Source organism: Mastomys coucha, unplaced genomic scaffold, assembly GCF_008632895.1.
Source record: "Mastomys coucha isolate ucsf_1 unplaced genomic scaffold, UCSF_Mcou_1 pScaffold15, whole genome shotgun sequence".
NCBI lineage: Eukaryota > Metazoa > Chordata > Mammalia > Rodentia > Muridae > Mastomys > Mastomys coucha.
The window spans coordinates 96611117-96630440 of NW_022196897.1; the positions used below are offsets into that span (position 1 = coordinate 96611117).

General features: G+C 33.9%; 2 protein-coding genes across 2 annotated transcripts; one reads left to right on the forward strand and one right to left on the reverse strand.

Annotated features, from left to right (window-relative positions):
* Positions 1-4641: 4641 nt before the first annotated feature.
* LOC116092285 (olfactory receptor 4K3-like) lies at positions 4642-5596 on the reverse strand. The gene has a single exon (XM_031373600.1). It carries the CDS (start codon positions 5573-5575, stop codon positions 4664-4666), a length of 912 nt encoding a protein of 303 aa, XP_031229460.1. The 5' UTR covers positions 5576-5596; the 3' UTR covers positions 4642-4663.
* Positions 5597-18153: 12557 nt separating this feature from the next.
* LOC116091759 (olfactory receptor 4F15-like) lies at positions 18154-19088 on the forward strand. The gene has a single exon (XM_031373243.1). The coding sequence runs from the start codon at positions 18240-18242 to the stop codon at positions 19086-19088; it is 849 nt and encodes a 282-aa protein (XP_031229103.1). The 5' UTR covers positions 18154-18239.
* The last annotated feature ends 236 nt before the right edge of the window (positions 19089-19324 follow it).

Sequence of the window (19324 nt, forward strand, 5' to 3'; positions counted from 1 at the left end):
CCTATATCTCCAAAGTAAATCAGCTTCATCATGATGCATAATCTTTGTATATGTTCTTGAATTTTTTAAGTACTTAATGATAAATTATTTATTTGTGTTTATTCAAGACATTGTGACTTTTATTTGTGAGGGTAGTTGTATCTTTACCTGGATTGGAGGTCCTGAGTTCATAAACAATTCATTAACAATTCTTTCCTTTTCTTATGAAATAATTCAAAAGAAATTGGATTTACTTTTTCTTTAAATACCTGGCAAAATTCTAAACTGAATTTGTCTAGAACTATTTTTTCCAAGATTGAGGTCATTTTCTACCTGCTTTTTTCTCATTGCTTTCAATCTCTTGAGGTTCTAATAATTACCTTTCAAGTACATGATGCTGTTTCATTGTGATTGCTAGTCTATTTCTTGTGATTAGTGATAATAAACTCTTTTTAGTATGCCCATTGGCCATCTCTGTTTTCTTCTTATGAAAAGTGTTTTACAGCTATATAATATTCATGTAGACAAGGAAAACACAAAATACAACAAAAACTAGCAAGAATTAAGAAAGTAGGAGAAAAAGGAGTGTGAATTTATAACAAATCGACCTTGGAGTAAATATGCATATGAAGCTAGTCTGGACTACATTGAAATAAAAATTTTAAATATAATTAAAAAGCAAAGTGGGACTTATATAATAATCAGAAACCAGGAAGAAGTATACTGAGATACTAAGACACATAAAAACTAAAATACAGACTGAAATAAAATCAATACTACTCAGATAAGCATTAGCACCTTTTAAACAGATCCTCATGAAACAACATAGAGAACAGTAATGGTTTCAATCATAATACAAATTAGATATCTATTATTCTCCTATAAAATTGTGTTAGAATTGTAAAATAGTCATGAAACAAAAGAACAAGCAGGGATGTCTGCATTGCAATTAATAAATGGAGTAAATGTAAGTAGTAAACAGATGACTCAGTTGTTGGAGTTAGCATAATAAGAACAGAAGTTAGGCAGTAGTGGCACACAACTCTTATCGCAGCACTTTGGAGGCAGAGGAAAGTGGATCTCTGTGAGTTTAAGACCAATTTTCCATATCTTTAAAGACAGAAAACTTTATAGTTGATTTTAAAACATGACAAATTTCAACTGGCAATTGAAAAGAATCAAATGCTATTAAAAATTGGGGAAAAACATGGAATATGAATTTTCAAGCCTAGAACAATACAAAGAATAAATAGACTTGAAAACAAGCTTGAAAATGCAAGTTATGCTGTAGAGATATATAAGGTCATAAGGATAGTTAATTAAAGTAATATGAAATATAGTGTTCTGTGTGTAAATGAACAATACAACCGAAGGAGGACAAAATACAAGCATTATCTCAAGAACTGAAGAATGAACCACATTCACATATTTAAAAATTTCTGCAAATGCAATAGGTAGATTCTAAGAAAACTTATTTTTCTGAAATCTAAAGACAATGGGAAGGAGATGAATTACTAAATAATGATCTAGCTTCATAAGTGTGAGGACCTGAGTTCTTTCCCGGGGATTTATGCAAATGTTAAGTGACATAATCTATAATTCCATCATCTAGGAGGTGGGGGCAAGAGATACTTGGGATATGGTGGCTAGCTAGACTGTCACAATAGGTGAGATCCAGGGTTCAAGTGAAATAACCTGCTTCAATGTCTAAGAAGGAGACAAATTGAGAATGCCTCCTGACATCAACGTATCAACTTGTAGCCATCAATGACTCACATTGTGTGTTCTTGGAGAAGAACACATGCATAGACACATACACACAGACACACATACATACTAACATAAATATACACATACATTCTAGGTAGAGTCACACAAATATAAAAGCATCAAAGATTAAATGAGGCCGGGTGGTGGTAGCACATGCCTTTAATCCAGCACTTGGGAGGCAGAGGCAGGTGGATTTCTTAGTTCGAGGCCAGCCTGGTCTACAAAGTGAGTTCCAGGACAGCCAGGGCTACACAGAGAAACCCTGTCTTGAGACACACACACACACACACACACACACACACAAAGATAAAATAAATATATTTAATACAGCCAGAAAATTAAATTAATACCTTCAAATGATCAACCATGAAAATGATGTCAATACAATAGGAAATGTGAAAGCTGGAAGACATTTAAACTAATTTAAGGCTATGACAAGAGCCATAGATAGTCTAACACCAGTTATGAGAAGTTCTCTTTTGTGTTGGTAGTCAAGGTTGTACAAGAGATGCCCAAATTATGTTAATAATACATAATGTAACATAGCAATAATATTGTTACACTTGGTTGTTCCACCCAAGCACACAAAGGTAGAAAGGTTCACCCTATTGCTGAAGTCACCACACACTTAAGACACAGAACTAAGAGAATCAAATCTGAAACTGATCTGAAAATCTCCTTCCTGAAGTGGAGTTCTCATTACACCAGAAGGCTAAAAACTATGTAGGATTTCAAAGAATGAAAATAACCAATAGTATTACTGTATGAGCCACAAAATCCAGCATCGCGTAATAATCTTAACACAGTAGTGGTGCATGTAACTCAGTATTAACCAATTGCTCTCTACCTCTTGCACTCAACAAGAGGGAAATCATGCCTTGTACTAGAAACCTAGACAACTGCCCAGGGTTTGCAAAGTCATGGATCTTGTAGAACGTACAACCACTATTGATTTCTTAAATCAGCATAATCCCTAATTATTTTTAAATATTTATCCTGCTATCCACAGAAAGTGTAATTTTTAGCCTTCATTAAGAAAACTTATCTTTGCAACAGATGGAGAGCAGCACAGAAAAGAACTGATCAGAACACAGTGTTGTGGAAGCCATTCTCAACTGATATATCAGCACTATAACTCGTGCCACTTGCAATCAAGTTTAATTGCACACGAGCAGACATAAAGACTGTGAGAACAGAGACACAGAACATTTTCTCAAGATTGTGTCTCCTAGAAATTTCAGAGAATCTACACCCATTGCGTCCTACCAAAATGGATGACAAACAGACACAACCTGAAAAGAACAATAGCAATAGACTTGCTAACGTGAAAGTAAGAAAAAAAACCACGATGCCTCAACTCCAGATAAAGAACTATACCCTGCTAAGGAATGCTGAGAACTAAAGAAATAGTCTTCTCCATGAAAGAGCAAAACAATTGGTTAGCCAATAACTGATGGTCTTCCTCAAAAACATAAGCATTCAAACAGTAACAAGTAGTATTATATGAATCTGCTTTCAAAAGCAAACTTACCACTAGGTAAAAGTACAGTTGTTAGAGATTTAAGTTAGGTAAAAAATACTACAATTGGTTGAGAATACAATTGATCTCCTGGTATTGGCAGCTGACTACATTCCTGTCTGGAGAAATAAACCATGGTCTACTCAGGTTTTGAGATGAGTTCAGGGATTCATTTGGAGAGTGAATCACCTTCATAGCAATCTAGCACAGAAAGCCCATTAAATCTCTTAGCAAGCTCCATGGATGAAACCAGAAGCCATTGCGTCAATATAATGTTATCAAGGACTAGAGCCCTCTGGCCTGCAGAAGGCACAATATTGGACTAATCTGAGAGGTTACCTCTTCTTGGAACATGGGGACAGTAGCTCAATACTGTTAACCATTCTTTCTTTCTTTTTCATATTTTATTTTATTTTATTTTAAGTGTGTGTGTGTGTGTATGTGTGTGCATGCACACTTGCATATGTCTATAAATGTATATTCAAGTGTGAGTGCAGTTGTCTAGACAGTCCAGACTTGTCAGATCTCCTAGAACTGGAGTTACAAGTGACTGAGCCACACATCTCTTCTGGGCACTAGATTTGGGTTGTACTCTTTAACTGGTGATCTGTCTCTAGCACTGGTTTAAGAATTCATAAATATTATGATTGCGTTTCAGTGCTAATGACATTTTCTGTGTTGAGCTCTTTTTAAGCCTTTATAATAAGCATCCTTTTAATGCTTTGGGTAGATAATTAGAATGCTTAAGAGAGGGTCTCTGGGAGGCATTTTCCTTAGGCCTGCAACTTCAGCATGAGATTGTCTCCTAGATTTTTTTTTTTTACTAGCAAGCAGATAGAATAGCCTAGAGGAGATTCTACCATTTTAATACTTAAGATTGCAAGGAGACTTCAGCATCAAAAGAGACTATTTCAAAAATGACAAAGGACATGCTGTAGTCATAACCACATGAGAGAATCAAACTCTAGACTCCAAAAGCACTCTAAGCAAGACAAATTTCAGAGACTCAATCTGGTGACTTAATGAGAAATTTAGAGAATTGTCACATGTTTTGATAATTAATTTTACAATTGGATAATGAGAATTGAAGTAACAGCTCCAGCTGTAATAGGTATAAGTAATTTGTCATTAATCTTTCATTAAATTGGGATAATCAAAATCCTAATTTTAAAGATTAGTATTATTATATACTCAGAAAGTTATTTTTTATACAATGATCAATGAAACCTGTAAAATTGAAGAGACACAAATCTTTTAACTAGCAGTACATATAAGTCCCATCAATTGGAGAATATTTGCAATTAGAGTAGAAGAAAAAGTTTTATTAGTTTAAGAACGCACAAGTTAACATTCTAATAATGTAAAAATCCTAAAATATCTGTAGAAATCCATTTGCTAGCATTGTAGTCTCTTCATAGAATTTTTAATTTCTTTGTTTCTTAAAGTATAAATTGCTGGATTCAGGAGAGGTGTGATAACTGCATAAAACACAGCAAGAAACTTGTCCACCCAGGTTATGCTGACTGGCCACAGATAGATGAAGATGCAGGGCCCAAAAAATAACACTACCACTGTGATGTGGGCAGTACAAGTAGAGAGAGCTTTGGATGCCCCATCCTTAGAGTGAAGGCAGACAGTAGTCAGGATATGGAAATAGGACATCAGCAACAGAATGAAGCATATGGCTGCTAGCACACCACTGTCAGCATTTATCAAAATTTCTAGAACATAGATATCCAAGCAGGCTAGCTTGATGACCAATGGAATATCGCAGAAAAAACTGTCCAAAACTCTGGATCCACAGAAGGGCAGATTTACAATTATAACCAGTTGGCTTATTGAATGCACAAAGCCAATGATCCATGATGCCATCACTAATCCAATGCACATATTTCTGTTCATGATGCTGGAGTAATGGAGTGGCTTACAGATGGCTACATACCGGTCATAAGCCATTGATACAAGTAGTACCATCTCACCCCCTCCAAAGAAGTGTCCAAAGAAAATCTGACACATGCATCCTTCAAAGGAGATAGTCTTTTTTTCCTTGAGGAAGTCTGTGATCATTTTAGGTGTAGTGACTGAGGAAAGACAGAAGTCAATGAATGAGAGGTTGGCCAACAGGAAGTACATAGGAGAATGGAGACGAAGGTCAGTGATGATTATAACTACAATAAATATGTTCCCCAAAATGGTGATTAAATAAAGTGAAGAAAAGATTACTAAGAAAAAGGCCTGGAGCTCCCAAGAGTCACAAAGCCCAAGAATAATAAATTCAGATACCTCAGACTGGTTTATTTTCTCCATTTAGTTCAGTTCCAAATTATTCTGAAGTGAATCATACAGTGTGAGATTCTGGGATTAACAGAGAATATTAATTAGAAGGAGTTCTTAAATTCTTCTGACAGAAGTGCTTGAATCTACTAACTTTGGAAATGACCTTGGCTTTTGGATATAATATTCCCTATAACATTCATACATCCTGTGTCCTAGAAACTCTATTCTCATTTATTTACACAGAATAATTATTATATAAGAGCATAAAAAGCAATGTATGATAATGCTAATGGCCATTGGAAAAACAGTGACATATTGTTCAGAAACACAAATGAATATATAACATAAATATCTAAATAAAACACAAACATAACTATATAAAATATAGAACAATTTAGTAAAATATAATAATTAAAGTGTTCAAGGTAGATTTTTAACATAGTTTTTAAAAGATGAAAAGCAATAGAAAATATACTTTGTATGGACATGACAAAACTGTATATGCAATGACAAAGAAATCTGAAGAGAAAAGTAGTAAAGCCAGGTCAGGCCAAATGTAAGTAGGAAGCGGAGCAGAGAAACACATTAAGATATTCTTAATTTTTCACTCTTGCATTTCATCACATACCATTAGTATAATCTCATTAAATAAATATTTGTGATATATACATTAATCTGAATGTTATCTGAATGAAGAAGTATAATCAATTCAATTCTGTATACTTGAAATACATGTGAATTTAAAAAAAATAAGAATCATCAGGAGTTAAACGACAGGAAAGTAAAGTTCTATATGAAGCTAGAATCATAGAAGACTATGTCTTAATGAATGAATCTTAATAATTATATATTTAAAGAGTGGATAAATATGTAAATTACTTACAAAAATAGAAATAGTGATACTAGTTCTGATAAAATTGGCAACATAGTTTCAAAATGACAGTAGTTGATTTAGATGAACTGAAAGCCAGTGAATTATCAGATGTTTAGCCATCTTTGATGGAGTAAACATTCAGTAATCAAGAAAAAGTCATGAGTCATTGAAAAGAAATATTCTCTGTTTACAAATTTCAAACTTTATGAATCCTGTAAAAAATTACTCAAAACCTAAAATATACCAATTACATTGAATTGGGAAGCTTAGTGTTCAGAAAAAAAATCTACAGTTTAGCCCAATTGAGCTAAAACATGACTTAGATGAAGAATACACTAATTAACATTGAATTTCTATTAAAAAAATAGCCTGTGAAAAACTGAAGTCTAGAAGTCAGTATGGAGTGGAGTCCAACCAAGTCTTGGGTGAAGACTTAGACTAGGCAAGTGTCAGTTTACCTCCAAATTTGAAGACCCTTGTCCTCTGAGACGAGGACAGTGGTGCTATGTATGGACTTTCAGAATCAGATGAGTCCTTCATCTCTAGCATGTCTATAATATTCCTGCCAACGCTCAGAGGCCAATGACTGAAAAACCATAACTTTAGAAGAGAAATATATTCCCTGTATTCAAGAGTGGAAGACATTTTGGGCTAGTCAGGGTAAATAACATGAGAAATCTTATTAGGTTTCTCAAGAGCAAACTAGAAAATTCTCATAACAAATTATTTTCCATGAAGAATCTATGAACTAAGAAAAAATTTACAAATACATTTTCTATTATAAAATAACAGCATGAAGGTATAAATGTACAAGTAACTATGTGAAAATATTCTATCTCTGCACCAATCTATTACCACTACTCTTAGAATTGATTATTCCAGGGCTCCTCCCTGTGCAGTCTCCATACTTGCACAATTGTACATAATCAAAGTCACTAATGTGGTATTATATTATGCAGTCTATAACCACCTAAACATTAAGCAAGAACATTATGAGACAGTGTCAAATATATGAAGATATTTTTATCATCAAATCAACAAAAATTAGTGTTTAATGAGTACAATAAATTCTTCTAGGAATTTTCTATTTCATGTTTTAGGGCTGTAAATATTATGTTGTGCCCAAAACTAAAACCCCTGCTTATTTTCTCATATATCGTTTCCTTTGGAACTTGTTAATATTTAGTGGAATTATAACAAACACCAATTTATACTAAACTAATTCATATTAGTCTCAATATTAATAACGATATTATAATTGATCATCAAACATACCTAATATAATAAATTTAAATCTTTATTCAAAAAAATGCACTTCTTAAGCTAAAAGGTATGAATCATAGCTTTAGAAAAAGAGTCAATTTAGGAAAATAAAATGAAAATCAGATCATTTTCATCTTTTAAAGTTCCTTATTTCAAAATCATATGAAAATTAATTGTGTCCCAGTCAACTTCTCTGAGTTCCACATACCAGATACTTTTAGTATACTGTGTCACTAATTTTCATAACATCAGGAATGTACCAGCACGCATAGCATGTATTCTCTAACATTATACCTTTTCCTCTGTGATAACACTTCCAGTTCCTTAGTTTCAAAATCACAATTTCCTTCTCTCTCTCTCTCCCTCTCTCTCTTCTCTCTCTATCTCTCTCTCTGTCTGTCTCTGTCTCTGTCTCTCTCTCTCCCTCCCTATGCGAGTATGTGTGTGTGTGTATTGCTGTGTGTGTTTAAATAATTAATAACCAATTGTTTATAGTTACCTCTCACTGTTTGTAAGAAATCCCTTATTTCATGAACACTATGTATCCCCATGGTTCAGCATCATTAGGAGCAAGTCTTTTCGGCCAGGTCAACAATGGCAAAACACTCTTCTTGATGATTTTGGAGATCAGATATCCCATAATCACTTGACAAAATCTTGATATTTCTGAAATCAATGTGGGAGTTTCAAATCCAACCTATTAGTATTTATGGTAAGATGGTATTAAAACAATGTGTAATTTTCTTAAATTTCCTAGAGACAGGGATTAACAACATTCTGAGATAGTAAGGTCAAACAGTCCATTTTCTGTTGTGCCCAAGGCTCATGTAAAAGTGTAAGGTATATATTTAGTGCAGAGTAGCCTCTTGAGAAGGAAAGTTTCCTCTGTCTCTATCTTGTCCCTTTGAGACCTCACAGTTTCAGGATTGAGAACACCAGCTACCAGTCTATCTGCCTGTCAGCAAGTCTAGAAGATTTAGTAGTAAGTTTTAGGTGATAATGGTAAAACATGCCTTTAAGGCATTTCTTTGTTTAACATTTGAAAATGTTAAACAAAGAAATTAAGGAAGGAACTGACACATTTCTGTGGATGCTACATTACTTTTCTCAAAAGTGTGGGTGATTGACTATCTTTGGGAGTTCATCTAGTTAATTGCTCACCAATGTTTTCATTCATGATTACATGAAAATAGCTAGTGGGGGAGAAAAGTATCTGTGCTAGCATGAACAATGAATGTACTGTATATAACATGTCTAGAATTAAAATCCATTTGGGCTGGATATTTGGCCCAACGGTAAAACACTGATTTTAGTCTCACTCCCACATTTACATTAATTAATAATGTACTAAATTGTTAATAGTATCCTCAATCACAAAAAAAAAACAAATATAAGGGTGATCTGCAAGAATAATGTGTGTTCTTATTGTTGGTCATCTCTTGAGTCATCTTATAAGACTTTTTAAATGTTTATGCTTTCTGAGTTTAAGTAATACTACACATTTTTATTTTTGTATTTCTGGGTCCTAGGATGAGTCTTCAGAGATGATTTTATAACTTGGAATAATAAGGAAATAGCAGAGAATTCATGACTGGTACTATAAACTTAGTCAACTTCAAGTGGCCAATGAGGTCCTGAACCCTAGAGCAAAACCTAGTACTAGCACTTTCATAATACAGTGCAATTTCTGACTGCATTCTAGAGGTAAATGTAACTCTCACCCTTTGTCAAGTAAACTTCTTTTGTGAAAGAAAGGATACAAATTATCATAAATATCAATAATTGGCCTTTGTCAAGTAAGCTTCTTTTGTGAAAGATAGGATACAAATTATCACAGAAATCAACAATTGGCCTTTGTCAAGTAAGCTTCTTTTGTGACAGATAGGATACAAATTATCACAGAAATCAACAACTGGTAGAAATACTGAGAACAGCACAGCATGAGGTACCCAACTCTATTCCTACTCCAAAGGCTCAGGCAATATCAAGGATTATTGGACAAAAATGGTTTCAAGAGCCAGGATACTAGCATTCCTGCTGTGAATAATGTGGTTTGCATATAACAAGGAATTAGCAATCAAAAAAATCTCAATAACATGGCCATCCAAAGAAGATATGCAAAAACAATGTGGATTGGGGAAATCCTACTATCACCACCCCTAGATGAATATGAATAGCTATAGACAAAACATGGCTGCTGAAAGAAAGAGATTCAATAATATTAGGCCCTAACAGGGCCTACACAATAGGATATACAATCGTAATTTGTCATTCCTAAATAGGTATATATATGAGAAATACTAAGTGGACTGGGCAGATATTTGTGTGTATGTGTGTGTACATGTGCGTGTGTGTGTATGTGTTTGCATGAGTGTTTGTAATAAGAATAATAAAAGAAGTCATAAATTTGAGAGATAATAGGAGAAACCAGGGGTTAGAGGAAAATAATGTAAATATAATATCTACATAAGAATTATCAAAAATTGAAGTAAGAAAATAAATAAAAACAGTATTTTTAATATTCTTCTTTTATTAGATATTTTCTTTATTTACATGTAATATAATATCTCCTTTCCTGGTTTCTCCTCCGAAAAAAAAAGAAGAAAGAAAAATAATTAAATTAAAAAAAAAAAACTCTGCTCCCTCCCCCACCCCCTGCTCACCAACCCACCTTCTTCCACTTCCTGGCCCTGGCATTCCCCTACACAGGGGCATAGAACCTTCACAGGACCAAGGGCTTCTCCTACCATTGATGATGAACTAGGCCATCTTCTGCAATATATAGGCTGCTAGAGCCATTAGTCCCACCATGTGTACTCTTTAGTTGGTGGTTTAGTCCCTGGGAGCTCTGAGGGAGAACTGCCAAACTGATTTTAAGAGTGGTTGCACCACCTTGCAATCCTACCAGCAGTGAAGGAGTATTCCTCTTTTACCACAACCACACTAGCATTTGCTGTCGCCTGAGTTTTTTATTCTAGCCATTCTCACTGGTGTGAGGTGGAATCTCAGGGTTGTTTTGATTTACAGTTCCCTGATGACTAAGGATGTTGAACATTTCTTTAGGTGCTTCTCAGACATTCAGTATTCCTCAGTTGAGATTTCTTTGTTTAGCTCTATACCCCATTTTAATAGGGTTATTTGGTTCTCTGGAGTCTAACTTATTGAGTTCTTTGTATATATTGAATATTAGCCCTCTATCTGATATAAGATTGGTAAAGATCTTTTCCCAACTTGTTGGTTGCTGTTTTGTCCTATTGGCAGTGTCTTTTGCCTTACAGAAGCTTTGCAATTTTATGAGGTCCCACTTGTCAATTCTTGATCTTAGAGCATAAGCTATTGGTGTTCTGTTCAGGAAATTTTCCCCTGTGCCTATGTGCTCGAGGCAATAAGTAGTCAACATCAAACTTAATGAGAGAAACTTGAAGCAATCCCACTAAAATCAGGGACTAGATAAGGCTGCCCACTCTCTCCATAACTATTCAATATTGTACTTGAAGTCCTAGCCAGTGCAATTAGACAAGAAAAGGAGATCAAAGGGATACAAGATGGAAAGGAAGAAGTCAAATTATCACTATTTGCTGATGATATGATAGTATACCTAAGTGACCCCAAAAATTCCACCAGAGAGCTCCTAATCCTGATAAACAACTTCAGCAAATTAGCTGGATATAAATTAACTCAAGCAAATCAGTGGTCTTCCTCTACACAAAGGATAAACAGGTGGAGAAAGAAATTAGGGAAGCAACACCCTTCATGATTGTAACAAATAATATAAAATACCTTGGTGTGACTCTAACTAAGCAAGTAAAAGATCTGTTTGACAAAAACTTCAAGTCTCTGAACAAAGAAATAGAAGATTTCAGAAGATAGATCTCCCATGCTCGTGGGTTGTTAGGATTAATATAGTAAAAATGGCCATATTGCTGAAAGCAATCTACAGATTCAATGCAATCTTCATCAATATTTCAACTCAATTCTTCACAGACTTAGAAAGAGCAATTTGCAAATTCATCTGGAATAACAAAAAACCCAGGATACCCAAAACTATTCTCAACAATAAAGGAAGCTTTGGTGAAATCACCATCCCGGACCTTAAGTTGTACTACAGAGCAATTGTGATAAAAACTGCATGGTATTGGTACAGTGATAGACAGGTAGATCAATGGAATAGAATTGAAGACCCAGACATGAACCCACAAACCTATGGCCACTTGATCTTTGACAAAGGGGATAAAACCATCCAGTGTAAAAAAGACAGCATTTTCAACAAATAGTGCTGGCTCAACTGGTGATTACTATGTAGAAGAATGCAAATCGATCCATTCTTTTCTCCTTGTACAAAGCTCAAGTCCAAATGGATCAAGGTCCTCCACATAAAACAAGATAAGCTGAAACTAATAGAAAAGAAAGTGGGGAAGAACCTTGAACACTTGCCCAATTCTTTGTTTTGCTTTGCTTTGTATTTCATTGTACTTACATCCACCAGACTATATAATTTTTCCCCTCTAATAGAAAAATAGCCTAACATAACTTTCTATTAAAATTCATTCACTTCACTCCTATGTATTAACCAAAATTATTGAAAATAAATATTCAAAAACAATGGTTTGTTTGTTTATTTTGGGTTATGAGACTACGGCATGGCCTTTAACATAGGGTGGCTCCAATACTTTGTCACCAGACACAACTCACACATTTAGTTGCTGCCGCTACCTACCACCTGCTGAGACTACAGGCATGGACTACCATACTCATCATCCATGACAAATAAACAGAGAGGAGGACAGGCAGACAGGCAGACAGGCAGACAGGCAGATAGACCAATGAACTATCACAGCAACATACATGGTAACCAAAAGTGGAATCAACTCAGTTTCATCATTATGAGATAATGAATGGATAAATAATATTCATCCATACAAAGAGAACATGTTGATATATGTCTCAGAGTGACTGAACTTTGCAAACATAATGCTAAGTAAAAGACACCAGACAGAAAAACTCACATATTGTCTTAATTGCATTTATATAAAGTATTCAGTATATATAACTATATAAAACAAATTAAATTAGAATTTTCCAAGTGATAGGAGTAGGATACTAAAAAGTGGGTGCTTGGTAGAAACTATATTTTTATATGGAAGAAATATGTTTGTATTTGAGAGAGGTAATCATTCACACACTATAGCAAATGTGTTAGTTACAACTGAATTGTGTAGCAAAAATGAGGGATTTTATGTTATGCTATGTTCTTAACAATGAAAAGAAAATTAAATTTTAAACAGACAACAAGGTAAGCTGAGAAAGGTGACTGAGCAGTATAGAATGTGCACTGATCCTCCTGATAACCCAGGTTTCTCCCCCAGTACCATATGGTGGCTCACAACCACCTAAGGTTCTTCCTGCCTTTATGGGCATTTGCACATATATCATGCACATTGATTCATGCAGGCATACTCATATATGTATAAATAGTATATATTAAAACTAAAAAAGGACAGAAACAAATAGTCTACATGAGGGCTTGAGTTTAGTTTTTAGTACTAAAAGAAACAGAAAAATAAATGAGAAAATATTGGGTACATTGTGATATAATAGTCATTCATTTTAGATTTTAAGTATTTTTCAAAATGATTTCTTGATTATGGACTCTTTGTGGCTAATAACAGGTGTATAATTTTTCTTTAGGTATGTTTATCTTTTCTTTTTCATCACTTTATACTAGGTAGAAATATACTTTTATTTAAAACAATATTATAATTAATAAACTTAATATTAATTTAAAACCTTCCAGATTAGGTGTCATTTTGTCTACAAAGTAGTAAAATGGGAATAATGAACAGTAATTGGCTATAATACTTATTGCTGGGACTAAAGATGTGCTGTTTGGTCTGCTTACACGTTTATTTTTTTCAGAGCAGAATGTCAGGCATTCTGTAAGCTTATAACTAACCAAAATATAAAAACAACTGGACTGAATACTTCACTAGAAACAAATACTGTAGCCCAAATATTTAAAGATGAGTTACAGTATCATTTATTCATTGGCTAAAGAAAAATATTACATATTTATCTCACAATTCTTTTATGGAAATAATATAGATCTATAAGTGCTGAGAAAAGTTAGAATCATAAACGGTATGAATTACCACTTGTGTGTTATAGAAGAGGAGATAGTGTGGTCTGTCCATTCATACACATGATCTATCAGAAAATAGGCATAATATAACTGGGTTTTAATATTAGATAGTATTACTTTGGTAATCTTTGTTTATATATAGAACTTAAAGTTATATATGAAAGATAAGCATTAATTAATAATATTGATGACTCTAAAGTGGAAACACTAATTGCATAAGTGTTTAAGCTAAAAATTAGCATCAGTGCTCCCTGAAAGATTCCTTGCTTTTATTTCCATTGGAACAAAATATCATGATGGCATGAGACATAAACAAAACTCACAAATACAAGGACTTTGTGTCATATGGGAAATGTGAGCTTAGGTATAAGGACATGAAAATAAAATGAGGGATGATTATTGATACAGAAGCTGAGGATAGTAGGGGTAGATGGATGAGAAAGGTTAATAGAAGGCGTTAATATTATAAGATACATGTAAATATGAGGTCATAATTTAATTCATTGTTTTGCCAAATTCATATTTTAACAAAAGAAGAAAATGATAATGGATTAGTTAATAGTTACATGATTTTCAATAATATTGTTCAAAATTATATATAATTACACATTATATATGTAATAAAATGTCAAATGTTACTTTTATTTCAAAGTACTTTCCTTTCTTTGCTTTCTCATCAAATGCTTACAAAAACAACCAGAGTTTCTCTCTTTAAGGCCATGGGATTCAGAAACACAATTCCCATGGTAAAATGGTCTGGAGACTTAGATCTCCAGCCATGAGGTGGTCACCAAATGCTGTTGTCAGGCTGTAGGTAGTTAGAGCATTGGTACAAAGGGCTAAGCACACAGCATCCGAGAGGAGGACACCTTCTAAAACATATAGTGTAAATACTGCTATCTGGTATTTAAAGATGCTAGGTAAGTAGACATTAATAACACAAGGAAAGTTAGCAGTTATTTTCCTTGCATAGCCAATGTTCAGTATCCCTGTTACTTTCAAAGTTTCCTATCTTCTTTACTATTTTTTTCACATGCACCTAATGAGCATTTATTTATACTGAGCTTCCAAACACAAATTTAGAAGTTACATTGCTTTATATGGCCCTAGATTTCATCTTCATTTGCAAAACAATTTTGTGGTTCAGTGGTAACTTTTAGAAGCTAATGAAGATGTTGGCAACAAGATGACCTTATAAAGGAAATGGCAGATAAAATCAGGGGAAAGGCCAATAGTCAAAGTCTAGAGGCTTGCCTGCTACACAGAGATATTCTGAATGTGGTGGCTGCTTGGGGAATTCACACAATGAATAGGTTCAAGAAGACTCAGGAAATTTTCCATTCATGTGCTATTATTGATTACTCAGTTTTGCTTGTTGTGTACCTGAAACAACCTTTCTGCCTTAGTCTTCATGATATATCAGTCTAAAGGCAGCAAGATACTCAGCCTTTAAATACTATTTTAATTTCTTTCATCGTTGCCTTTATAGCGTTGTCTTGCTTTATTCTATCTTCCCTACTATTTCCTCTCTTTGTCCAAATTGCTTCTCCCTTGTCTCTTTTTTTTTTTTTTTTTTTTTTTTATTTGGTTGGTTTGGTTTTTAGAGACAGGGTTTCTCTGTGTAACCCTGGCTTGGCTCTTCTGGAACTCACTCTGTAAACCAGGCCCTTTGCCTTTCATGATCTATCCTATTCTAGGATCAATCAAATAACTGATCTTTATGGAAAGTAGTGATGGACTCCTAATAAATGTGAGGTTTTTTTACATTGATGATGAATCTGTTATTAAGAGCATTCTTTGAACATGACATATTTAGGAGAAAATAATATTGCTCAAGTTTTAAACTTTTATTATAACTTTAAAGATAGATTGGGTAAATCTGGCATTACTCCAGTGAATTTACAAGTCTGTCCTTCATGAACTTAACATTTGTATTTGCAAACCCACTTTTAATTAACCTTGATACAGTATTCTTTTAAATCATTTAAACAATACAGGAATACAGAATTTAAGAAGTGAAAGCCACATGGAATCCTACCTTTGAGGCCTCACCATTGCTGGTATGATTTGATGTTTCTTCTTGAAGAATGTTTAAATTCAAACATGTTCAAAAAAAACAATATTACTATGTTTATACTTTTTCTTTTTTTTTCAGTTAAGTAGAATCCCTCTAGACTTGTATATAGAACTATTCAAGTGAGTTTTAAGATTCATATTATTTCATTGTACATATGTATTGACATTAATACATTCACTACTGATACCTTTCAGCTATATTTTTGGTGTATATATATGTGTGTGTGTGTGTGTGTGTGTGCGGCATATTTAATACTTCTGTAATAATACATTTTAGAATCTATTAATTTGTAGTGTTTATACAATGTACGGAATGAGATTTTTTTTATCTTGAAACCTTAAAAAATAGTGACGATCACTTGCTAATCTATTTTTTCTGCCTTCCTAAATACCTTCTTTTCTTCTCATCTTGGTTGGAAAAACAAGAAAAGAATGATTAATGAGGATGGACATAAGAGCTTCTTGACTCGTTAACTGTATGTGTTCATCCTCTTGTGAGTTCTGTGTACAAACTGTGTTATTGTTCCAAGCAGACTATATGTGTTTAAATTTTAACCATCTCATAAATATTGATATTCTGAATTAATAATGACTATATTTTTTCTCCCCATGAGAACAATGTTATCAGTAGGAAATTCTAAATACCTAGAAAGTAAAATCAAGACATCTAAGTAATAAACTATTTTTCTGTGACTCAAAGAACACTGTTAAGTGGTGCTTTTCTTAAAAATTGAAGTCATTGTGGTTTAATAGAATATTTGATTCATTCACACAGTTGAAAACATACTGAATATGTATATACTTTGGATTCCAAAATATAAATATTTTAAATTTGTAGATTGCATTTTATTCCTTTAGAGTTTTGATTATAGAACCTTTATAAAAGATATCTCTTGCCATTCACCTCAGTAATTTTCCTAGTTACTACAATCTTGATCTATTTTATCTGTTATATACAGTATAATTTTTTTTTACTTAACACCCATATGGTGGGGCCTCCTCACATCACTTCTGCAGTGTTTCCCTTTAGTTATGGCACTTAAAAGATATCCATAACCAGGAGTGTGCTCAGCCTGACTACCTCAAGTCTTTCATGCAGGTCTCATGGCATGGAATAGAGAGATGATGTGAGAAATGCCAGTGGTACTGAGGCTGGAGCAGACCTTGCTGGTGACTGTAAAATGGGGATTTCATATCTAGGACAATCAACTACAATGATCAGCATTGTGTGTCATACTCTATGGTTCTCTGCCTATTACATTAAGACACGCTTATTCACTGAACCATGAGCTAACTTTTCCAGCTAAACTGGAGACTGGCACACCCAAGATCTGTTTGTCACTTTACATCCTACACTGATATGAACATATTCCACTACGCTCAGCTTTTAAGCAGGGGATGAGGTGTCTGAACTCAGGTCCATATGCTTGTACACAAAGAACCTTTCTCAATAAGTCATCTCTACATCCCTAGTTCTGTTTTATAAGATTTAAATTATCCCATGAAGTCAACTAGACATATGATGAAAATCAAATGTGATTTGCAAGTTTCATTTGTTATAGCACAGAATAATAATTTATTAGCTCCCCTAACACCATATAGTTCTCCATTTGTACTACAACTTGTTACTTGAAGTTCCTTCATTCTATTTTTTATTTGACCATTAGAAAGTAGTAATTATGATCAAACTGCTTATTATACTACAAAAGCTTGTTATTGGTTTAAATAAAAAATAAGCTTCAAACACTGTATCCAAGATTATAAATTCTATTCCTGTCTGATCTCCCTCACTCTTCCTCTCACCCTACTAGTTTAATCATATTGAATTCTTAGTGTAGATTAATAACAAAGATTGAAATTCTCATTCTTGTCAGTAGTAGCAAGGCTACTACTACCAAAGAGTGAATACCAAAGTAGTGACCCATGTAGTTGAGATACTACATTGCACTTTTGTTTAAATGTATTATAATGGTAGATGTTGCATTTTATTTAGTTCCTGACGAACAATCCATTTTTCACCTAAGAATCTGAACTATTTCCAGGCATATGGTAGATAAGTACAGACTATTAGTTGGATAGATAAATGAGTTAAGAAATATTTAAGGCTTTCTACAGATAATAAAAAAATTGTTTTGTCTTAATTCAATTAGAAAATATTCTGAATTGGTTTTTAAACTAATTATTCATATTAACTTATTTTTGCAATTCTTTTATTATTATTCACTTAGGTAACAGAAGAAAAAGAAGTAAATGATTAAAAAAATTATACCGAGGTGTCTGAATTTGTGTTTCTGGGACTTTCAACATCTAGTAAAATTCAACCTTTCCTCCTTGCCTTCTCTATGATATTTTATGTAGCCATCGTGCTGGGCAATACCCTTGTTGTGTTTACACTAGCCTTTGACCTACATTTACATTCCCCTATGTACTTTCTTTTGGGAAATCTTGCACTTATTGATTTATGTCTTTCCACCTTAACTGTACCCAAGATGATTTCTGATCTGTCTTCTGGGCACAATACCATTTCATTCCAGGGTTATGTCTTCCAGATATTTGTTCTTCATGTTCTTGGGGCATCTGAAATGGTATTGCTGGTAGCCATGGCCTGGGACAGATATGAGGCCATATGCAAGCCCCTCCGTTACCTGACCATCATGAGCCCAAGGATGTGCCTTATGCTTCTGTCTGGTGCTTGGGTTATTGGCTTGTTACATTCAGTGACCCAATTAGCTTTTATTATCAAGTTGAGTTTTTGTGGTCCTAATGAGATAGATAGTTTTTATTGCGATCTTCCTCAGTTTATCAAACTGGCCTGCATAGACCCCAAGAAAATGCAGTTCATGGTTACTGCCAACAGTGGGTTTATTTCCATGGGCACTTTCTTCTTATTGCTAATCTCCTACATTGTTATCCTGTTTATTGTAAGAAAACATTCATCATCGGGTGATTTGTCCAAGGCCCTCTCTACACTTTCTGCTCACATCTCTGTGGTAGTTTTGTTCTTTGGACCATGCATCTTTGTGTACATGTGGCCATTTCCTACTGTGCCAGTGGATAAGTTCCTTGCCATTCTGGACTTCATGATTACACCCATCTTGAACCCTGCCATTTATACACTGAGGAACAAAGACATGAAGGTGGCAATGAGAAGACTGATTATTCAGCTATTTAATCTAAGAAAATCATCTTAACCTATGGAAACACAAAATGAATCTTCTGATTGCTCTCCTATAATCATAGCTGAAGATTTCTGTACTGAGACAGTTTATTATCCTATATCCAGAATTTTACAGATATTGAATAGTTTATTTCAAATAAATCAGCAATAATGGCATGTTTAAGTAGAGTTTATTATGCATTGTGTGCTAAATATACTTTTATTATCCATAGAAAACCTAAAAGAAACTAATAAATTTCCATCTACAGT